This window comes from Pagrus major, chromosome 15, assembly GCF_040436345.1.
Source record: "Pagrus major chromosome 15, Pma_NU_1.0".
Taxonomy (NCBI): domain Eukaryota; kingdom Metazoa; phylum Chordata; class Actinopteri; order Spariformes; family Sparidae; genus Pagrus; species Pagrus major.
In genome coordinates, this window is record NC_133229.1 from 1,618,426 (window position 1) to 1,642,775 (window position 24,350).

The 24,350-nt window shown below is 45.8% G+C and overlaps 1 protein-coding gene across 1 annotated transcript; it reads right to left on the reverse strand.

Annotated features, from left to right (window-relative positions):
- Positions 1 to 306: 306 nt before the first annotated feature.
- On the reverse strand, positions 307 to 20,014 carry LOC141009660 (uncharacterized). The gene is made up of 8 exons (XM_073482347.1): positions 19,365 to 20,014; positions 13,848 to 14,637; positions 13,389 to 13,425; positions 10,838 to 11,069; positions 7,883 to 8,715; positions 6,324 to 6,406; positions 4,935 to 5,377; positions 307 to 3,690 (listed from the first exon to the last, which is right to left on the reverse strand). Exons 1-8 carry the CDS (start codon positions 19,555 to 19,557, stop codon positions 2,729 to 2,731), a joined length of 3,573 nt encoding a protein of 1,190 aa, XP_073338448.1. The 5' UTR covers positions 19,558 to 20,014; the 3' UTR covers positions 307 to 2,728.
- Between the last annotated feature and the right edge of the window lie 4,336 nt (positions 20,015 to 24,350).

A 24,350-nucleotide genomic window follows, 5' to 3' on the forward strand; every position in this document is an offset into this window, starting at 1 on the left:
GACAAAGTGCCCCTTTAAGTACATTTATTATCAGATACTTTGAGACTTTTACTCGAGTACTCTTCATATGGGTGACTTCACCGTTACCATAGTAATATTTTAACACCATATCTTTACTTTTACTCGAGTACGACTGTTCTGTGGGTGTTCTGACAACATTAAGTACTTTTCCCATTTTATCATCTGCAGCTCAGATGCGATCCACTGAAACACGCTGCTCATTTAAAATAACGATTGATCGAAACAATTAAACACGTCGTTTGTGTTTCTGGTCAAATCTGACAAACAGAAAACAAAAAGTACAAACTCATTTATCAATGAACATTTATTTTGCATACATATCAACTCAGTACATCTGAAACAGTGAAAACAGCGAGGTCGCTCGTCAACGAGTGCTCGTTAGTTCAGGACATTAATCAACAAGTCGTACAACAAGCGCGCCAATTCATTCAACGATGTGTTTTCAGGGCCATGATGTATGGGTCCCTTGTCATATATAATCAAGTCATATAAGTTGAAACCTGTCTGGAAACACACAGTATCGATGGACGCTGGCGCCCCCTGCTGGGCGGCTGGTTGGCCTACATTTTCATGTGGAAGCGACTGAACCATCGACTGATTGTTGGATTCATTTTGGACGTCATGAGGATCAAAATGTGTAGAATAATTTATAACATCCGACTCTCGCTGAGATAATCTGTTATCATTCTGCAGATCAGTTCCAGGTGGATTAAATCGATTGTCTCTGAGGTTAAGTGACAAGACGTCCAGAAAATTCTGGACGGGCCTGAATCCTGCTGAATTGAGACCAAACCAGAGCTGTGATTGGTTACAGCCTAATAAAAAACTAAATAATGATCAGTGTGAAACGCTTCGTCACCTGAAAGCAGCAGTTCGTATCCTACATGACTTAAACCCGTGAGGACGACGTTATGATGTCGTAACATCAGCCGGGACTAAAACATCACAGTCGGCGTTTTCCTTCCTGATGACAGGAAGCTGAATTCATGAATAATTTAATTTTAGTGTTGACTTTTGACTCTCGCCCACAAACAAACTGTCCTGAACGTCACCTGTTCTCCTCTGGTCTCCCTCCTCTGAGGATGACATGAAGCACAGTGTCCAGACTGGACTTTTGCCCGCAGGTGACAGGTGTGTTCGCTCCTTTCAAACATCTGCTCAGAAGTTCAGATGGTCATTAAACTGTCGGAGAAGAGTGAGCTGCCCTCTGCTGGTTTACAACGGGTGGAAAGACATTTATCTCATCGGTGCAACAATAACTCGCACATATTAACAAAAAACAAACAGGATATATTTTATCGTTTAAAGCAGAAATTAAAACCTTCAGAAGTGATTTCATCAGATTCAGACAGTAGAGACGCTTCTGATCACACAGACTCATTTATGATTTAATGAACGCGACTTTGTCTCCTTTTCACTCTGACAGCAGCAGTTTGTTGAGTGCATCTCTCTCATGTTGTTAGTCATTCACAGTACGGCTGCACAATTAATCACAAAATAACTGAAATTGCAACGTGATCGTAAGAACTGCAGCTATTTAATAAAAAGGTCAAATGTGTCATACAACAGAGTTTTAATGACACGTAGAGCTGCAGAGACGCTCTGGTCTACAGAGTTTGTTCTCCAGGCTGTTCTCTGTTTGTCAGAGACGAAACGTCACATCGTCATGACTTTACTAGTTTTTCAATTGTTATCATCTATAAAAGTGTTCAGAGCAGCGTTTCTTGATAAAACTGTGTCACTGCGTCGCTCATCAGAAAGCTTCTCGTCCTCTTTTACTGCTGATTTTCAGGAGAAACTGGACCGGATCCTGGATTTACTCATAATTCAGAACAGTCCTGAATTTTTCTGGTGGTCTGCTCACCTGAGTGCTGAGCCACAACAAGGTGCTCTCCTCGTCATCAGACAGTCAGCTGCACATTCTCATCACTATTTTATTAAAACATGGCTGCCTGGTGTCTTCGTATGCAACTGTGCAGTCCAAAGGAACCGCTCTGCTCGTCTCGCTTTGTTCAGTCTCCTTGTTTAAAATCATTAAACACACTAAAAGTATCGTGATCGTATTCAATCGAGAGATAAACTCATCGGCCTTGTTTCATATAATGGTCTTATTCTTTATAAAAAGCCTGAAACAATCACAACTACATGCTAATGCCTCTGCAGCTAACTAGCTAGCACGCTAAAGTTACATCGTTATTGCTGACTCGTGTGAGAGTCGTGCATTGTGACATTTTTTGATAAAGCCGGTACGAAAGGTGACGAAGCAGCGTTGTTTTCCATTTGATGATTTACTGACAGCGTGAAGTTGAGGATGAATTGCGAGCGGCCACGTACCGTGACAGTAGCAGGGTTGCCACGGTAACACAAGAGCTATCACCACAGCTGAAGATGGCGTACTGGAAATTTCGATTTTTGTCTGTTTACATAAACGCCATCGACGTCGCCTGATGACATGCGAGTGGATTTCAACCTCCAACCCTTTAACTCTCTGTTGGACCTGCAGGAGGCAGCTCGACACCTCAGTACCATCACATCTCTGCAGCACTGTCAGCTGTTACCGTCAGCTCATTAAGCTGCAGCGCAGAGATCACTGTAGTCGCCAATATTTTTGAGATGTACTCATCTTATATTCATTTGTGACTCCCTAAACCACCTGAGGTGAGATATAAGATCTTTCTGTCTATGGTTAGGGTTAGGGGTTAGCTGATCAGCTGGTGCTGCTGCTCTCACCGACACACTTGTGGCTTTTGACCTGCGACTGCCACGTGAACCTTCTGCCACAAACGCTGCAGCTGAACTGTTTCTGTCCTGTGTGCACTGAGAAGTGGTACGTCAGGTTTGCCTTTTGAGAAAAGCTTTTGTCGCACACCGGACAGCTGTATGGTTTCTCTCCTGTGTGGACCGTCATGTGTTTCTTCAGACCTCCTTTCTGAGTAAAGCTTTTGTCACAATATAAGCAACTAAACGGTTTCTCCCCGGTGTGGATTCTCATGTGATTCACCAAAGCGCTGCGCACCGCAAAACTTGTGTCACAGAACGAGCAGCTGAAAGGTTTTTCTCCAGAGTGACATCTCATGTGTCGGATTAAGTTCGGCCTCTGAGAGAATCTTTTCCCACAAACTGAGCAGCTGTAAGGTTTCTCTCCCGTGTGAAACCTCATGTGTCTCCGCAGACTGTCCTTACGACCAAACTTCCTGCCACACTCACAGCAGACGAAGGACTTTTTCACAGCCTCACATTTGGCTTCACTCACAGGGACGTCCGCAGAGCTCAACCCTGACGGAGCTTCTCTGCTCTCCTGACACTCGTCATCACTGACATCAGTTTCAGGTTCAGAAGAGTTTGACGCCTTCTCACAAACTGGATGTAAATGTCGATCTGGATCTGAGGTCCTGTCTGGTTCTGGTCCTCCACAGTCCTCTCCATCAGCTTCTGTCTCCATCTGTTCAGTTTGTCTTTGATGAAGCTGTGAGGACTGAGGTTTCTCCCCATCTTCCTCCTCCTTCACCTCACTCAGCCCTTGAAGCTGCTCTCCCTCCTGATTGGTCCAGAGTTCCTCCTGTTCCTCTTTAATGTGTGGCGGTTCTGGTTCCTCCTGGTCCAGACTGGAACTGCACTCCTGCTGCTCAGGGGGAACCTCTTCTTCACTCACCGACAGCTGCTGGACGTCTGCAGGAAACAGTGACAGACAAGAAAAGTGTATATTAGCCGCTGCTGGACGTTATCACCTCATCACAGGTAAATACATTCATCTCAGTTCTTCACACGCAGATTTGCTTCCTCCTTATTTCTGCGGTACGTTCATAGTTTTAAAAACAGACAGATAAGCTGGTTGCTGTATTTTTAAGATGAAGTGACTTATCACCGGCCATCATGCAGATATCCTTCCATCATTACTGTAGTCCTCGCTGCCTGACTGCCAGAAACCATCTAACAAACACTGCTGCAGTTTCCTCATTGTGAAGCTTCGTCCCGCCTCCTCATCTGTCCCTCCTGTTTCCTTCCACCCTCATTACTTTGTCTCTGCTGAATGCTTCTGGGTACGGCTGTTTGTAACGGCGTTATTAGATCTACTCAGTAACTGGTTGTTAACTGGTAACGACCTCCACAGGATCAGTCGTTCTGCAGGATGTTCACGACAGTAAATAACACCAGGCACGTTCCACCAGGCGGAGCAGCAGCTTCATACAGCAGACCGACCGGACGCCCGGACGCCCCGAACGCCCGGACGCCCCGAACGCCTGTGTGTGTGAGAGAGTGTGTGTGTGAGTGTGTGTGAGTGTGTGTGAGAGAGAGTGTGTGTGAGTGTGTGTGAGAGTGTGTGTGAGAGAGTGTGTGTGTGAGTGTGTGTGAGAGAGTGTGTGTGTGAGTGTGTGTGAGAGTGTGTGTGAGAGAGTGTGTGTGTGAGTGTGTGTGAGAGAGTGTGTGAGAGTGTGTGTGAGAGAGAGTGTGTGTGTGTGAGTGTGTGTGAGAGAGAGTGTGTGTGTGTGAGTGTGTGTGAGAGAGTGTGTGTGTGAGTGTGTGTGAGTGTGTGTGAGAGAGAGTGTGTGTGTGAGTGTGTGTGAGAGAGTGTGTGTGTGAGTGTGTGTGAGAGAGTGTGTGTGTGTGAGTGTGTGTGTGAGTGTGTGTGAGAGTGTGTGTGAGTGAGTGTGTGTGAGAGCGTGTGTGTCCTCTGAGTGTGACGTGAGTGTCTGATCTCCAGAACAGAGCTGATGACGTCAGTATTAAACATGATAAACACTTCCGGTGTGTTCTGGTGTCACAGGTAAACGCGCTCGGCAGGTCACCTGTTGCTCTTTAGCAGGAGCTAGCTGCGGCTAACAGGCTGTGTACGGACAGTGTAGCTAACGTTAGCTTAGCACAGCCCCTTGACTCGATCAGTTCGTGTTTGTAGCAGCATGAAGAGAGCCTACCTGCTCTCCTCTGCTTCACTTCAGGTATCAGAACCTCGTCCAGCAGTTTGCGGTGACGTCGGTCCATCTCCCGCTCGTACTCCGTGATGGTTCTCTCAACATGGCCGAAGATCTCCTCCAGCGCCGCGGAGAGCCGCCGGCTGACGAACTGCCTCAGACCCTGAAGGCCGGACATCTTAGAGAGCCGGGAGAGAGCCGGGAGAGAGCCGGGAGCGGGCCGGGAGCGAGCCGGGAGAGAGCCGGGAGAGAGCCGGGAGCGAGCCGGGAGCGGGCCGGGAGCGAGCCGGGAGAGAGCCGGGAGAGAGCCGGGAGAGAGCCGGGAGCGGGCCGGGAGAGAGCCGGGAGAGAGCCGGGAGAGAGCCGGGAGCGAGCCGGGAGAGAGCCGGGAGCGGACCAACTCTCGCTCCTCTTTCCTGTGACTACAGTGTGAAGATGAGACGCAGCTGCCGCCGGAGGAAACACGTCACACTCCAGCGATAACTTCCGGGTCACGTTTAAAAAAATAAAAGCTTCTTGTTGTGAGAACGTCTCTACACTCACCTGTTAACTTGTCATAAACGTATCTGTAGATGTTTGTTGAATAATACTTTGCGTAACTCTGAACTTTTACTAGAAAATGTGTTTTTTGGTTTGTCAGCTTCAGATGAAGAATATCTTCTCATCAAACTCATTATTGATTTTTTACTTTTACATTGATGTTTATAATGTTCCAGGTTTTCCAGAGGAGCTCTTTATCATATTGTCATGATTTAACCTGAATGTATTTTATGTCTCAGGCTTCTTAACCTTCAAACATCATGTTGTTTGAAAATTGTCCCCAAATTATTCTGTTCATTTTTTTAAAATTATGCTTTGACGCAAAAGTCCTGATCGTCACCACAAACCTTTAACAAAGTGAAATAAAGAAATTATAGAAATCATCAATCAATACATACACACACACACACACACACTCAATATCAGTGATGAGTAAACGACACAAAATGTTATTTTCACGACAAAATCAAAAGTTCAATGTGTCCATTTTCATCCTAACGATGTTTTTCATCATTGATTATTTGAAAGAACTCAATTTTTCGTTTCCTAATAGAAACTAAACTGAGATGAAGATGAATAGATTCACAAGCTTTTATTGTTTTAATAAAATAATAATAAAGTAACTCTCCATCACAGACGAACAACACAACAGTTTGATGCTGCCTTCAGGTGTCATCGTAAACAACACGTTCACACTCAGGTCGACACGATCAATCAAACATGAACACAAACGTCTGTCGTTCATGTTTGATGATCATCGTTTTGAGAACCGCTCTGATCTGAATGCAGCATGAATCCTGGTGTCTGATTGGCTGTTCCTCTGTGACTAATCATGACATCACTCACGTTTACATCAGAACCACACTGACAGACGTGTTGGTTTGTTTGTGACAAAGTGACTTCATGTTAGATGATGTGGGTTCTACAGAACTGATCTAAAACATTACACAAAGTTAGTTCAGTCTGAGTCAGAACCATCAGCTGATTCACGTCCGTTCACCTCTGTGAGCAGCAGAAAGTTAAAAAGTTCTGCTGGTCCAGTTACAGCTGCTCTGATTTTAACAGTTTGAGCCTCACGTGAGAAACTCAGCCAGTATTTTCTGTTCAGAACCGGATCAGAAGTTTCTTCACGACTATTTGAATCAAACGTTCACATTTGAAACAGAGTTTCAGTTTTGACTTTCAGATGAGGAACTTGGTTCTGGCTCTGAGATGATGATATGTTCTTATGTTCACATTACAGATGATGAATAATTATATTTAAATTATTTAAATGTATGTAAACTTTCCTGTTTTCTTCTGTAACAGAGTTGAATCCTGATGAAGCGTCGACGGATTCAGGAGCTGAAAGTTTGATTCTGTTTTATCATCAACATTTATTATTACAGAGATAATTCTTTATATATATGATGAGACGCGTCTCTGATGTCTCTGATGTCTCGTTTGAACTCTTTTTCCTCAAGAACGAAACAAATAAGAAACATGACTGAATGTTCATCTGGACCAGAACCCACTGAAACTGTTGTGGTCCGATTCATTTTACATGAAGTCACATTAAAATTTATTATAGAAATAAACAAAAAAAAAAACAACAAACAGCTGAATAACAAAAACACGTCGTGTTTCGTTGACGAACAAACGTTTCGTGTCGTTTGATGAGTCATTAAAATTCTTATTTAAAGAAACAACACAAAATTCTTCCGTCCTAAGTGAAATGAGAATCATTGATCGTGTTAAAAAGCTCATTGTTCATTTTCCGAGTGAAAGTTTAGATTTTTAATTCAGAGAAAATAAAATACAAATAAATCAGATCACAGCAGAAAAACACATCACAGAAATGATTCAACTGTGTAACTGAGTGTAAAAGATGGAGATGAAGTCACGCTGTCGTCAATGAGACGAAACACAAACAATTTCTTTAACAAAAAACTAAAATCAGGAGGAAACAGAACCAACAGAAGCCCAGTGGGTTCAGACTCTCAGACACTGTCAGCGTCCAACAGAGCAACGAGACGACTTCTGCCACAGTTATATAATCTGATATTTATTATTACAAAGTATGAAAAATAAATGAATATTATGTGTTATTATAACAAAATGTAGATAAAAAACAACAACAGAGCTTTTTTGTTTCTGTTTATCAAATTCTTGTATTTTAAAACAAAAATCTAATTATCGCTCGTTTTTAGTCTTAAAATCGTTTCTGAGATGTTAAGTTTGTGACGTTCGTCTGCTGCCTCCAGTGTTGATTGGCTGTTGCTCGTGACGTGGAGCCAATCAGAGAACGCTGTGGGCGGGACCTCCAGACAGAGCTGAAGTCACTGATTCTTAAACTCGTTTATGTTTCTGATAAAAACACAATGAATCATTTGAAGTGTTGACTCTCAGAAGTGATGATCAGCTCAGTCCACTCCTGCCGACTCTGACGTCCTCGTGTCCAACTCGTCCCGTCGTGTTTCTTTCTGCTCCACAGTCTCATCAGCAGTTTTACATTTATGCCTCGTGACATGTGAGCGTCTGCTGAATCTTCTGTGACAAACGCTGCAGCTGAACGCTCTCTCCTGCGTGTGAAGAGGCATGTGATGCTTCAGACTGAGTTTATGTGTGAAACTTTTCCCACACACGGAGCAGCTGAAGGGTTTCTCCCCCGTGTGGATCCTCATGTGAGTCACGGCGTGGTCGCTCCGGGTGAACTGTTTCTTACAAAACGAGCAGCTGAACGGTTTTTCTCCGGAGTGAAACCTCATGTGACGAACCAAGTTCTCCTTGCGAGGGAATCTTTTCCCGCACACGGAGCAGCTGAAGGGTTTCTCTCCTGTGTGACACCTCAGGTGTATCTGCAGGTGTCCCCTGTGGCGAAATCGTCTATCACATTCAGAGCAGCCGAATGGTTTCTCACCAGGACCGAGTCCCACATCAGTCAGAGAGACATCAGTATTCATCCTGACTTCAGTCTCAGGATCTGGATCAGAGGTCCTGGCTGGTTCTGGTCCTCCACAGTCCTCTCCATCAGCTTCTGTCTCCATCTGTGAGGACTGAGGTTTCTCTTCATCATCGTCTTCACTCTTCACAGGGACAGGAGTGAAGGTGAACCTGGTGACGTCATCCTCCTCCTGATTGGTCCAGAGTTCCTCCTGTTCCTCTTTAATGTGTGGGGGTTCTGGTTCCTCCTGGTCCAGACTGGAGCTCCACTCCTGCTGCTCAGGGGGAACCTCTTCTTTACTCACCGACAGCTGCTGGACGTCTGCAGGAAACACAAACATTAACACTGACACCTCTGCTTCATCTCACCGTCTCCATTAGGAAAATGTGACTGTTGTTTTCACGTTTACTTGGTTTTAATGTGTTTTATTAAATAAATATTAGGGGTGTAACGGTACACACAAGTCACGGTTCGGTACGTACCTCGGTATGGGGGTCACGGTTCGGTACAATGGGAAGAAAAAAAAAAAGACTAGCTTTTTTCATTTATTTTTAACAGACACCAATTGACTGCAAAATAAAAAAACATCTCCGCTTATAAAAGTAAAAAATGAATAGAATAAAACATAAAACAAATGTATTGGGAGGGTTCTCATGATGCGCCGATGTGCGCGGGATGGGACACTGTAGCGTGGCTCAAGCACCTTTAATAAATACTTGAAGCGGGGCTCCTCTACTACGGCATATGGGCGCATAGATGTTGATATGTAGCTATATGCCAGTTGCTTCTGTGATGTTTGTGGCCCTGTCAGTGTTAATGTCAAGAGGTGGCTTAAAAGCAGCGGGGATAAGTTGTTGCACCTCGCACCAGTGGCGGATGTGCCGGGGTGATGCCGTCTTATGTGGGTTAGCATGTTTGAGGTGTTGCCAGCGACATGCCGCACCTCCGTGAGACATCGTCGGGAGACAGTCTTTGTCCGGTCCTCCACTCGCGTGCCATCACCATTATATTGTACTGGGAAGCCAAAGTGCTCCCAAACAGCTGATTTAAATGAAGCCGGCGGCTCCTCCAACTCCACACTTTCCATCACTTTCCTTCTTCGTCCTTTTTTGTACCTACTTCTTCTTCTTCTTCTGTAATGACTGTTCCCGTCAGCTTTTAGGCTCATTACCGCCACCTGTAGTAAAGTGAAGACTCCACTTTTTTTTAAACTCACTCAGACGTATTCGTCGTATGACTGCGTGCACCGAACCGTGACGCCCGTACCGTGACGGGTCGGGACGAATACAAATGCCGTTACACACCTAATAAATATATACACGTATATATAATTATAACTTAACTAAATAAAACTACACACAGGGTCAAAGGTCAGAGATGACCGCTCACATCCTCAGACACACCAAACATCTGTATTTCTCCATCTTAACTGTTATAAACAGTTTAAAGAACCAACAATGTTCAGTTTTATTTTGAAGGAAAATCAGTTTTCAGAGGAAAAGACGGACGCACAAAAAAAAGACTGCCGAAGATGAATAAACTAACAAACTCCTCTTTGACGTTTGAGTCGCCTCAGAACCATCGAGGGAGAATTTCTGCTCCGTGTGAACAGACGTGGAGCCACGAGCTCAACGCCCGCTCTCTGATCAGGTCCAGTTCTGAGACAAGTGAGGCGGGTTCAATAAACTCTGCGAGCTTTGTTTTGTTACGAGATAAAAATAAAACGGACGACGTCGTCTCCTAACTGAAACACTGTAGAGCTGCTCCTGTATATCAGCAGCTCACAGAACTGAACCAGAACCAGAACTGCAGTTGTCACTATGAGCAGATTTATTGTGATGTTCATCTTGTTTACGAGCTGTTCTGAGCCCAGTTGGCTCCATGTTGGTGTTGGTTCTGGTGCTGATGAGACGATGTAGTTCACTGAGCGCTTCAACACAAAACTACACGAGGTTTGACTTTAACACAACAAACTGACAAACATCATGTGACTCATGACCCAGTTCAACTGGATCATGAATATTATTTATCTCTCTTTATTGAACAGAACAAGTTTTTTCTGAAATAAGGCCCCAAAGGCTCCACCGGAGGGGGCGGGGCTTCGGCTTTCTATGACGTACAAATTAAAAGTATTTTTTTAATCAGGGTTATTTTATTTTGAAAACCGGATGTACAGGCTGAGCCTGTCGTGTTTCCAAAAGGCTGCTGACGTCACAAACAACTGAGCGATGACAGCGTGTGCCAATCAGTAAACACGTGACAGGTTGTTTACTCTAACAGCTGATCGTTGGGTGAAAATGACGTCACAGACAGCCGACACGCCGAACCGCGTCAGCGCCGTTAAGTTACCGTAAAGTTGAGAATACAGACGCCCTCCTGTTGGAGCGGCGGCTGCTGTGACGTCACTATAACCACCACAGAAGAAGAAGTGAACGGAACCGACCTGCTCTGTGTAACCGGACCTGAGGCTTGAAAACAGCGTCCAGTAGTTTCCGCTGCCGCTCGTTCTCCTCTTTGGAGCGACTCAGCTCCTCCTCGTACTCTGCTATCGCTCTTTCCAACAGCCCAGATATCTCTTCAGCAGCCGCAGCCAGCCGCTGCTGCACCAGCGCGCGCAGCATCTGGACTTTAGACATTTTCACAGTCACACAAACTCCGTCACACACACTGCTGCTCTCCGTCACACACACTGCTGCTCTCCGTCACACACACTGCTGCTCTCCGTCACACACACTGCCTGCTCTCCGTCACACACACTGCTGCTCTCCGTCACACGCACTGCCTGCTCTCCGTCACACGCACTGCTGCTCTCCGTCACACACACTGCCTGCTCTCCGTCACACACACTGCCTGCTCTCCGTCACACACACTGCCTGCTCTCCGTCACACGCACTGCCTGCTCTCCGTCACACGCACTGCTGCTCTCCGTCACACACACTGCCTGCTCTCCGTCACACACACTGCCTGCTCTCCGTCACACGCACTGCCTGCTCTCCGTCACACACACTGCAGCTCTCCGTCACACGCACTGCTGCTCTCCGTCACACGCACTGCCTGCTCTCCGTCACACACACTGCAGCTCTCCGTCACACGCACTGCTGCTCTCCGTCACACACACTGCAGCTCTCCGTCACACGCACTGCTGCTCTCCGTCACACACACTGCTGCTCTCCGTCACACACACTGCTGCTCTCCGTCACACGCACTGCCTGCTCTCCGTCACACGCACTGCCTGCTCTCCGTCACACACACTGCTGCTCTCCGTCACACACACTGCCTGCTCTCCGTCACACAGCCGCTCTGTTTACAGCTAGCATGCTAAGCTAACGTGTGTAGCTTTGTAGGCTACCATTCAGAACAAAGGTGAACAGCACAAAGTCCATTCACACACGCTGATCAGAACACAGAGGTTCTGGTGGGGCAGCGCTGTTCGGCTCACACACTCTGTGGACACACGCTCGGCACTGACACGACAACCGGACTCTGCCAAAGTAAACAAACTCGACTCCATTTTGCCAGCGATCACTTCCGGGTGTCACTTCCGCTCGCCTGTCAAAATAAAACCTCCTGAACTTTAATCACGACAGATTCTTTATTGATCCGGAGGGAAAAGTAGCTCATAGGACACACAAGAATATATAACAATAAAATGAAAACAGGAGTATGAGGATAGAACCTGCAGTGAAGTGTCGCCACTAGAACAAAGAACCGTTGTAATAATAATAATAATAATAATAATAATAATAATAATAATAATAATGATGCTGTCAACGTTATTCAGATGACACATCAGATCTGACCGGCAGTCTGTACGACGCACTTCCTGTCCTCAGACGAGAGGAAACACACCGAGGGCGTTTAATATAACACATTCCTTCATCAGGTGACACTTCAGTAGAAAACAAGTCATAAAATACAGTCGAGTCAAAATTAATACAAATATAAATTTAATAAAGGGAATTATTTCACTTTCAAAATAAATGAACTGAATGGAGACAACAGACGTCCTCAGAGCTGCCACGTCTCTGTGAGCTCATCAGATCAGATCAGTTCATCTTCGTTAATAAATAATTGCAGGAGTTTATATTTAAATTAAAGCCAGCGGACTTTCTGCAGCAGCAACAGGAGTGTTGTGTTTATCTCTCTGAAGACATCTGTCCTCTGTCCTCCTCCCTCTGCTCAGGTGTCCCGCAGCTGATAGAGGACATGCTGCTCCGTCTCATTCAGCTGCAGATTAGATTTATATTGATGATATTTATAATAAGACAGACAGCTTCAGTCGAAGACATTAAACATCTCTTCTCTACGTGTTTTTGTTAGTTGAACAGGTGAGTTGATGAAGTCCTGTCTCTTTCACACTGTCTCAGTCTGTGTGAAGGCTACAGAGCTGTAACAGGAGAGACCACGTCTGTGTGTCCTCCTGTCCGTCGTCCTGTCTGTCCTACAGACTCTTCATCACACTTCAGCCTGATAAACAGCGTCTGTCCCCGGCAGCTCCTGCTGTGACTGGAGGTGATAATGTGACGTGATTCATTCAGACTCGCACGTCTTTGTCTTCTTCACTGTTGTGTTGTTGTAGTTTCTGTCTCTGGGGACAGTCAGCGTGACGCTCAGCCCTCCTGACCGCGTCTTCAGTGAACTTCCTCCTGAAAACAGCCTCGTTCTCTGGGAGTGAGAGTCAGACAGCATCCTGTTTACTGATGGTGATGATGTGATGAGGTCCAACTTGTGTGTCTCTCTCCAGGATGTTTGGTGGGTCAGAACCACAACACATTATAACAGCATCACAATGATTATAGTGTGATGTGAACCGTCACGGCTCGTTTGGTTCCACATCTGCACGGTTCAGTGTGAACAAACGAAGACGGTGTGGAGCCGAGACTTTGTTGCAGAATCTGTGTGAGGAACTCTGACGTTAAAATGCAAACAGGTCTGCATTTACTTAAAACAATCGTGTGACAGCTGCTGTCATTGATTCGTTAGGATCTGAGTACTTTGAGCGTCCTGACAACAACAGAGTCAAACTCTGGACTGAAACAGAGAACACATCCTCCCTCCACACTCAGAACAGACAACCTGAACATGTAAGCAGCAGAAACATCTCTTTGTTCTCCAGGCCACGCCTCCTAACACCTGTGATCCTGGGACAGCAGGTGACCTGACCAGTGTTAGCTACATGAAACCATACATGGCAAACAAGTGAAGGCCTGATGAGGAGGTCAGAGGTCACCTACGATCTAAAACAGTTACCGCTAATCTAACTAAACTGACCAGCTAACTGACATGCTAATATTCCTGCAAACTGTTTAGCTAACTGAGAAATGCTACCTGACACAATAACCCATCCAGACTCCTCCTGGGACCCTGAGGCGATGAGATAAACAGTATCATCCATCCAGTGAGTTCTGGGTCTGGTCCCATCTGGACCTGGCTGCAGAACATCATCCTGCTGCTAGATGATCGGGAGTTCATGAAACTGTGAGGAATCACCGACACATTTGTGATATTTGAGCTGACATCTCCAGGTGAATCTTTGTCCACAGACTCTGCAGCTGAGCGGTTTCTCCCCCGTGTGCGTTCTCATGTGAAGCTGGAGATGTTCCATACGTGTGAAACGTTTGTCACAGAGCGAACAGCTGAAAGGTTTTTCTCCCGTGTGTCGTTTCAGGTGGTTCTGCAGATGAACCTTCTGACCAAATCTTTTACCACAAACTGAGCAGCCGAACGGTTTCTCTCCGGTGTGAGTCCTCATGTGCGTCTTCATGTTTGAGTTCTGACTGAATCGTTTCCCGCACACGGAGCAGCAGAACGGCTTCTCACAGGAATCAAATCCGTCAGGTCTCTGAAAGTTAAAACCTAAATAAGCTTCTGTGCTCCTGACATCAAAACTGAACTGAGGTCCAGGTTCAAAATGGACTTCAGTCTGAGGGTGTAAATGTTGATCTGGTTCTGAGGTCCTGTCTGGTTCTGGTCCTCCACAGTCCTCTCCATCAGCTCCTGTCTCCATCTGTTCAGGTTGTCTTTGATGAAGCTGTGAGGACTGAGGTTTCTCTTCACCTTCATCATCATCAAATGTGAACCTGGTGACATCATCCTCCTCCTGATTGGTCCAGAGTTCCTCCTGTTCCTCTTTAATGTGTGGGGGTTCTGGTTCCTCCTGGTCCAGACTGGAACTGCACTCCTGCTGCTCAGGGGGAACCTCTTCTTTACTCACCGACAGCTGCTGGACGTCTGCAGGAAACACTGAAACACAAACACACACATTGAGGAAAACTGAAGTATTTGTTTCTGAGAAGAGTGTCGGCACACTAACTTCCACACTTAGAACTCAAGCTGTAAGAACATCTAGAGAACTTGAGGTGGACCGGCCGTCCAGTCTCTCTGGGTTTACAACAAGCTTCAGAGGTCTGGATGTCACTACAGACAGACTGACTCAGAGAGGACCCAGTTGGTTTGCATTGCTGAACTGGACTGATGGTCTGCCTCAACCAACAACTGCTGATGGACTGATAGCTTTACTTGTTGCTAAAGAAACCGCTATCTGCTGCTAACTGTAGCTCCCATTGGCACAAATTAACTCATATAGCCGTGTAGCTAGCGGCCCAATTAGCTGACTGTCGTAGGCCTGGGTGATAAAATGATAGCACTGTGTATCGGTGGTTAGTGCTGGGCGGTATACCGGTTCACACCAAATACCGGTGTATATTTTCGTAATGATATGAATTTTTAATGTACCGCCATACCGGTGTATTCGATTACACAACGTTCGGAACGCTACGCTGTGCCGCGCGACACTGTTTCAGACCGGACCCTTTTCAATGTTGCGCTTCTAAACACGCATGGTGCGACTGCGAGGCGTGGTGAGGGTAAACAGTAGTGCTCTGGTGTTACGTTACGGTGAAGATGGGTAGGATAGACATTAGCCTCATTCACACTGCCATTGGTACGCGGGGATCCTGCGCCAATTCTCCGCATCCGCCTCTGTGTGAAAGTTTCAGATGCGGTGAGGGGTGAAATTTCCCTCCGCCTCTGATGCGGCTCCAGAGGTATCAGAGGTAGAGTCAGAGGTAGAGTCAGAGGTAGTATCAGAGGTAGTATCAGAGGTAGAGTCAGAGGTAGAGTCAGAGGTAGTGTCAGAGGCGTAGTATCAGAGGTAGAGTCAGAGGTAGAGTCAGAGGTAGTATCAGAGGTAGTATCAGAGGTAGAGTCAGAGGTAGAGTCAGAGGTAGTGTCAGAGGTAGAGTCAGAGGTAGAGTCAGAGGTAGAGTCAGAGGTAGTATCAGAGGTAGTGTCAGAGGTAGTGTCAGAGGTAGAGTCAGAGGTAGAGTCAGAGGTAGTATCAGAGGTAGTATCAGACGTAGAGTCAGAGGTAGAGTCAGAGGTAGAGTCAGAGGTAGTATCAGAGGTAGTGTCAGAGGTAGAGTCAGAGGTAGAGTCAGAGGTAGTATCAGAGGTAGTATCAGAGGTAGAGTCAGAGGTAGTATCAGAGGTAGTATCAGAGGTAGAGTCAGAGGTAGTATCAGAGGTAGTGTCAGAGGTAGTATCAGAGGTAGAGTCAGAGGTAGAGTCAGAGGTAGTATCAGAGGTAGTATCAGAGGTAGAGTCAGAGGTAGAGTCAGAGGTAGTGTCAGAGGTAGAGTCAGAGGTAGAGTCAGAGGTAGTATCAGAGGTAGTATCAGAGGCGCAGTATTGGCAAACTGAACCAGTGTGAACGGATAAGCCAGCGGCGCAGAGCGAAGACGTGTCGGTCTGATGGTGTTCACTGTCTGATAACTGTACAGATCCTTCACTCAACAACATATAGATAAATGTCCCACAAAGCAACGTTACAGGACCAAACAACAGTAACGTAGTAACTGGATGTGTCTTTGGCAACTTATGTGAGGAAAAAAATACTGCAGTTATTCGTGGAGAAGTGTCTGTCCGACCAACTATTTCTGCCCGAAAAACAGCGTGTGTCCCCGGCAAAAAACTTTAACTCACCAACTGTATGTTGCGGTGGAAAAAATCACCACGATGGTCAGCCCTCCCGACCGAGACTCAGTGAACTTTCCCCCATAAACAGCCTCCCTCCCCGCGAGTGACAGAGTCAGACAGTGTCCCATTTACTGATGGTGATTATGTAATTATGTAATTAAGAGAAAAACGGGGAGGACACCGGGAAACACACACGTCATCATCATGACGTACCGTCACGCCTCCTTTGGAGCCGCAGCCTCTTCACTAAGTCGCTCTTGTTTTATATTTCCTTTTTAGATTTACTTGAATACTGTGTAATGTACCTGGGCTTGAACTTGAAGCAAAAGTATAATTATTGCAAGTTGCACTACTTTCTGTATTGGTTTTATAAAAGATGTTTGTGAAATTTGCACAGTAAAAGTTTGTATTTTGGCTGCAGTTGTCTTTGCATTCTGATTCCTCACTTCATTAGAGTCATGAGTGGCTCTTCTTTGTAAACAGCATCATTTCCTGCGGCCATGCAACCCTGTTTTACTACTAGTGTGGAATTATTCTACAATACTCACTCATCATGACAGTAAAATAGACCATCCTGTCAATCTACTGCAGTAATTCCTCTCTCAGCCAGTAGAAAATGCTGTGAACACCTGATTATGCATGAAAAAAAATACTGTCATATACCGTGAAACCGTCAGAATTTTGAAAAATACCGTGATATACATGTTTGGTCATACCGCCCAGCACTGCCGGTGGTAGTGTCGATACAATGTTGGACAGTTTCATGTGTGTTTCATGCAAACCAAAGCCTGTAACAGGCGGACACACCGGATGTGTGTGCAGCGCTGCTGTTACCTCTCACGTTTTAATTCAGCCTCGTGTTAACAGGGCAGTCCGTTCACACAGGAGCCTGACACGTGCTTCTCACGTGCGTGTCAAGCGCAGCTGCGACCCGCGAGGTCCTATAATCAACATGAAACCCACCTGTAGACATCGTCCATCGTCACACGGACAGAGTTTCACCAGGTTTAATGTCTGGTGTGTAGAGTATGTCACAGGCGTGAATACAAACACCAGGTGAGCGGAAGCGTCTGTCTTTCACCTCCTTTCTCCCCCTCGTGCTTTCTCCCCGTTTCAGCGAGGTAAAGGAAAATCACGTCATCATACTTATTGCTAATGATCACAGCCAGGCTCCGTGTTTAACGCCAGCAGGCAGGAGCATCCCGTGTGTCCAGCCTGTCAGGATAAACAGCCTGTCAGGTTAAACAGCCTGTCATACTCTTGATAATGGATCGAGCTACATGCAGTTTGACGGCTGCTTCATGTTATTATCGATCCGACAGCGGGTCAGACGGCTCGACTGCGCCTGGAAATCTATTAACTCACGAAGGAGCCATTTCTGCTTTCTGACACGACGACTCCTTCAGCCTCTCCCGGACAGGTCATTAAAAATGATCAGTAAGTATCGATATCCACCGATATGAATCTTCAGTATCCAGTTAGACTCTTCAGAACCAGCTCGTCCAGGCCTCTGTGGAGTCCAAGTGTGCGCAGCTGGTGCTGCCTGGAAACTTTAGCTGTTATGTGAAGTCTCAGTCCGGTGACTGTCTGTGTTTCTGTGTTTAACAGTTTGTTCACAGCTGACTGCTGGAATAAATCATTGTTGTTACATTTTACCTGCATCATTTAAATTCGACCCGGTGTGCTGCGTGTTTTTAAACAGGAACTTCAACACGCACATCACAGCTGGCAGCAGACATATCACTTATTTTCATTGTCAATTAATCTGATGATGATTTTCACAGTTGGTTGTTTAAAAACGATCATCACAACTTCCCAGAGCTCAAAGTGATGTTTAAAAATGTTTCCTTCTGTCCGACCAGCACCACGACCCAAAAACTCTTCAACTGTCATGAAAGTGTGAGAGATGGAGCTCACAGTCTGTGTGGCAGCGATGATTATTCAACACAATCAGTGACACACGATTATAAATCTGACATAACAACACGTCTGCATATTTCTGTCTGTGTTCACAGGTTCAGTCCACTCAGAGCTTGTACACCTGGTCCGATCGGCACCAGCATGTGTTCACTCCGTGTATGAATAGCCGTTTTTACTGGACAGCAAGCCGCCAACTTGGCCTCCTCTCTGCGGCTAGGCCCGCGCATTCAGACAGCGTGCGGCATACCGGGTCCGCCCAGGAGGGTACACTTCCTGCCGCCTCCATTGCTATGTAAATCCAAGGCGTCGATGTGCCGGCAATTGCGTGACGTGGGCGGAGGTGTCGATGACGTGCGCTGTTGTGCGAGCCACAGCCGGGAAAGCAGGAAACAGCTGATCGCAGCGGTCAGTCCATCACTTCATCCGCGGACGTCAAGATGAGCAACCGGAAAGCCGCTGAGATCCGGGAGGTGCTAACCATCACAGCCGAGCGAATCGCCAATAACCAGGTCACTCGTCACTGCTCACGCCCGACGTCGTGCTTCACGTCACGTCACATGTTTACGCCTCCCCCAGTGGCGGCTTTTGGAAAAGGAGGAATATTACGCCTCCGTTTCACAGAGACAAGGCGGCAGATTGCAGCCTTTACCCAGCTGCACATGTGGCGCATTGTCTAACTAAAAGCGGCTCCTGTGTGTTAATGAGGCATAAAGCCTGTAGACCAGAAACCAAACCCGCCACTGCTCTCCATTTACCACCTAATTAGAGATGACTTTTATTTTGAAAACCGGATGTACAGACTGAACCTCTGTCGTGTTTCCAAAAGGCTGCTGACGTCACAAACATCTGAGCGATGACGTAACAGCGTGTACCAATCAGTAAACACGTGACAGGTTGTTTACTCTAACAGCTGATCGTTGGGTGAAAATGACGTCACAGACAGCCGACACGCCGAACCGCGTCAGCGCCGTTAAGTTACCGTAAAGTTGAGAATACAGACGCCCTCCTGTTGGAGCGGCGGCTGCTGTGACGTCAGTATAACCACCACAGAAGAAGAAGTAAACGGAACCGACCTGCTCTGTGTAACCGGACCTGAGGCTTGAAAACAGCGTCCAGTAGTTTCCGCTGCCGCTCGTTCTCCTCTTTGGAGCGACTCAGCTCCTCCTCGTACTCTGCTATCGCTCTTTCCAACAGCCCAGATATCTCTTCAGCAGCCGCAGCCAGCCGCTGCTGCACCAGCGCGCGCAGCATCTGGACTTTAGACATTTTCACAGTCACACAAACTCCGTCACACACACTGCTGCTCTCCGTCACACACACTGCTGCTCTCCGTCACACACACTGCCTGCTCTCCGTCACACACACTGCTGCTCTCCGTCACACGCACTGCTGCTCTCCGTCACACACACTGCCTGCTCTCCGTCACACACACTGCTGCTCTCCGTCACACACACTGCCTGCTCTCCGTCACACACACTGCCTGCTCTCCGTCACACACACTGCTGCTCTCCGTCACACAGCCGCTGTTTACAGCTAGCATGCTAAGCTAACGTGTGTAGCTTTGTAGGCTACCGGGAGATGAGTCCGAGGAAACATTCAGAACAAAGGTGAACAGCACAAAGTCCATTCACACACGCTGATCAGAACACAGAGGTTCTGGTGGAGCAGCGCTGTTCGGGTTGGTTCTGAAGAAAAGGCTCCGAACAAAAGAGCCGCGGCTCGGTGCTGCTGCGGCTGCTGCGGCTGCTTCTGGAGGTTTTATGGCGGTTGACAAACAGCGCTTTGGTGCTTTACCGCCCCCTGCTGGTGTGGATGTGCATCGGGACATTCTCTCTGTCAGGTTTGTTCTCCTCAGATACTGAAACAGAAACACTTCCCCCCAGAGCGTCTCTGTAAAAATCCGTAAATCATAATTCAGCTTCATTTCTTTGAGATTCAGTATCAGTTCCTTCTGTCAGCATCATGTTTTGGACAGTAAAGCATAACATGCTCTAAAGTTTCTTCTGGTTACAAAACTCACATCTTCCCGAATTGTGTTTTCCTATTTTAAATAATGTTCTGTTTAATGTTGTGTAAAGCGTACCCTGGATATTACTGTGTCCTCTCTCCGGGTTCTCTCCGGGTTCTCATCACACCTACTTTCCTTTGAATTCTGTATAACCACCTTCCTGTTCTCTCTTCTTCCCTCTGCTTTTGCCACCTTTCTTTCAATTTATACTTGATTGTAGTTTTCATTTCCTTTGATTCCTATATGTGCTGGTATCCATACAAGTATTATATTTAGTCCCATCATTTGAATTCTATGTAACGTTTGCTGCATCTCTATTAAAACATCTGGTCTGCCGTCTGTATTGTTGTTCTTCAAGCTGATTAACGAAGAAGTGGAGTCAGAGCACATTACTGCTCTCAAAGCTCTCACCTCTTCAACCCACTGTAACACTAACACAACTGCCATCATCTCTCCAGTGTACACTGACAATCCATCACTGACTCATTTGCAAACTTTAATGCTGAAATCTGGAACTATAAATGAAATACCAGTTTTGTTAGCTGAGTTCTTTGAAGCATCTGTATAAATTTGAACACAACTATAATAGTTATTTTCTGTCTATATTACTTGTGGGTGTAAAATAAATTCCTTATCTTTGTTCTTTTTGTCAAGCAATGTGAGATCTACAATAGGATCAGGAGTCATCCATGATGTATTACTGAGAGTGGTACCGTTGGACAAATATTTATTTCATTTACTTCCACTTCTTTTGCTTTCTGCTCAATTATCCATCCCAAACTTTGTGTTTCTCTTCTCTCCTCTTCCCAACATTGTTTCAGTATATCTTGTGTTGGATGATCTTCATTATGTCCTTTTAAATTAGCCCAGTAATTTCACGATAGCTGTGTTCTCCTTAATTCCAGTGGCATTTCTCCCATTTCCACTTGTAATGCTGATGTTGGGGTTGTTCTAATCGCACCTGAGCATCGTCTCAAAGCCTGATATTGAATATTGTCTAACCTTTTCAGAGATGTGTTTGCTGCAGATCCAAACGCTGCACAATCATAATCTAATACTGATCTGATTAATCTTATAGAAATGTTTTCAGTGATGTTCTCTCAGCTCCCCGCTCATTTCCTACCGGACATCTCATTACATTTAAAACTTTCTTACACTTGTCATTTATTTTCTGAATATGTACCTTCCATGTAATTCTTTCATCAAACCACAAACCTAAACATTTTCATTGTTCCACTCTTTCCAATTCTTGATTATATAATTTAAGTTTTAAATTACCAACATTTATTTTCCTTGTAAAGAACATTGTCTTTGTTTTATCTACTGAAAATTTAAATCCCCATTCTTCTGTTTTAATAATAGCCTCTCGTAGTTTCTTCACAATAAATTCCAAATCCCTCCCCTCGTCCAAACTGCCCCATCATCCGCAGGAAGAGAAAATCCCATTTTCTAAACTCAGAAAACATCATTTATCACAATAGAAAATAACAAAGGACTCACTATACTCCCTCGAGGTGCTCCATTTTCAATAACACGTTTCCCTGAATAACACTTCCCTATCTTAACTTGAATAAATCTTCTCAATAAAAAATCCTTGATCCATCTATACATCGGGCCTTTAATCCCTAATTTACTTAGTTTAATTAATAATCCTGCTTTCCACATCATATCACAGGCCGGGGTACTTCAGACCAGTAGCTCTGACGTCACACATTATGAAGACCTTTGAACGGCTGCTGCTCCATGTCCTCAGACCCCAGGTCCACCACGCACAAGATCCACTGCAGTTTGGATACCAGGAGAAGGTGGGCGTGGAGGATGCCATCCTCTATCTGCTCCATAGGGCCCACTCTCATCTGGACAAGGAGAGCGGCGCGGTGAGAATCGCGTTTTTTGATTTCTCCAGCGCCTGCGACACCATCCGGCCGCTCCTGCTGAGAGACAAGCTGACAGAGATGAGGGTGGGCCCACTCCTGGTGACATGGATTACTGACTACCTCACGGAGAGACCACAGTACGTCAGACTGAAGGGCTGCACGTCAGACACTGTGGTCAGCAGCACCGGAGCACCACAGGGGACCGTGCTCTCTCCCGTCCTCTTCACCGTGTACACATCCGACTTCCAGTACAACTCCGGGCTCTGCCACATGCAGAAATACTCGGACGACACTGCGATAGTTGGCTGTATCAAGGATGGACGGGAGGGGGAGTGCAGGAGCCTGGTCGAGGACTTCGTGAGGTGGTGCAGGTCCAACCATCTGCAGCCAAACACCTCCAAGACCAAGGAGATGGTGGTGGACTTCAGAAGGAAGAAACCACATCTCCGACCCGTGTCCATCGAGGGGGTCGATGTGGAGGTGGTCAGGACCTATAAATATCTGGGGCTGCAGCTGGACGACAAGCTGGACTGGACAGCAAATATGGACACTCTACACAGGAAAGGGCAGAGCCGTCTGTACTTCCTGAGAAGGCTGGGGTCCTTCAACATCTGCAAAAAACTGCTGCAGATGTTTTACCAGTCTGTGGTGGCCAGCGGCCCCTTTTATGCTGTGGTTTGCCGGGGAGGAAGCAGCAAGAAGAGAGACGCCGGTCGACTGGACAGACTGGTGAGGAGAGCTGGCTCAGTAGTGGGCACAGAGCTGGACTCTCTGGGGACAGTGGCAGAAAGAAGGACCCTGGACAAACTGCTGTCCATACTGGACAACACCCACCCCCCTCTGCACAACACCTTCACCAGGCAGAGGAGTGTGTTCAGTGGCAGACTGCTGTCCCAGTCCAGCTCCACCACCAGACTCAAAAACTCTTTCGTCCACCGGGACATCAGACTGCAACAGCTCTCAGTGAAGGCAGGGAGGACAATAGATAATAGACAATGGACCATTTCTACCTCCATTTGCACTGTTTACTGTAGCTGTTAATTTTAATTTTATATATTATATATGTGTAATATATGTTTTGTATTTTGTATGCTACTGGACACTTGAATTTCCCTCGGGATAAATAAAGTATCTATCTGTCTGTCTGTCTGTCTGTCTGTCTGTCTGCTGTCTGTCTGTCTGTCTGTCTATCTGTCTGTCTGTCTGTCTGTCTGTCTATCTGTCTGTCTGTCTGTCTGTCTGTCTGTCTGTCTGTCTGTCTGTCTATCTGTCTGTCTATCTGTCTGTCTGTCTGTCTGTCTGTCTGTCTGTCTATCAGGCCTTCTCTATATCAAACAAGATGGCGACTACACCTTCCCTGTGAACCTGTGCTTTCCTTACTGCATGTTCTGAACATAGAGCAGGTCCATGGTATTTCTACCTCTTCTGAACCCACTCTGATATTTTGATATATACCCTTTGTTTTTTACGTAATATGTTAATCTTTCATTTATCATTCTTTCCATTATTTTGCATACATTAGATGTTAAAGCAACAGGCCTATAACCTGGGTTTTTACTATCTTTTCCTGGCTTTCGTATCAGAACTACAACAGCCTCTTTCCATATTTGTGGTGATTTTCCCCCAAACTTTATTATATAGCTCTAGTAAAATGTCTTTAGATGATTCACTGAGATGATTTAACATAACTAACATGTCTGATCTCTGCTGCTGCTTCTTCGTCTCTTTGTTGATGTTTGACGGCCTGTGGGAACATTACCAACACTGGAGTCTAAAAGTCTCAGAGTATCAGAAGTAAAAGTAACTGATGTATAAACTGTGAGTCAGCTGATTATCACATCACTGTTTTCATCTGATTGATGAGAAAATCAATTAATTTAATCGCAGTTCAGTACAGTAGTTGAGTAAATGTACTTAGTTACATTCCATCAGTGTGATTCACAGATACTTTGTCACAGCTAAACATTTAGCTCATTACATTGAGATGAATTCAAAAACAGCTTTTCTTTTATTATTATTATTAATTATATAAACTCCTGATTCAAAGTTCAACAATGAACCTTTGAGCTCTGTGCCAACAGACTTTTATTTTGAAAATCAGCGACGACTATTCTGTCCCGGAAGTGATATTTCTCTGAGTTTTGATCAACATGGCGTCCAGTGAACAGCGCTGC

What these genes read in the sequence shown, in the direction of transcription:
- LOC141009660 (XM_073482347.1), bottom strand. Translation starts at nt 19,557, where the DNA reads ATGTCTAAAGTCCAGATGCTGCGCGCGCTGGTGCAGCAGCGGCTGGCT. An exon ending in GGTCCGGTTACACAGAGCAG is followed by an intron (nt 8,716 to 10,837) that starts GTCGGTTCCGTT and finishes TGTTTCCTGCAG; the next exon opens with ACGTCCAGCAGCTGTCGGTG. An exon ending in AGTGAAGCAGAGGAGAGCAG is followed by an intron (nt 3,691 to 4,934) that starts GTAGGCTCTCTT and finishes TGTTTCCTGCAG; the next exon opens with ACGTCCAGCAGCTGTCGGTG.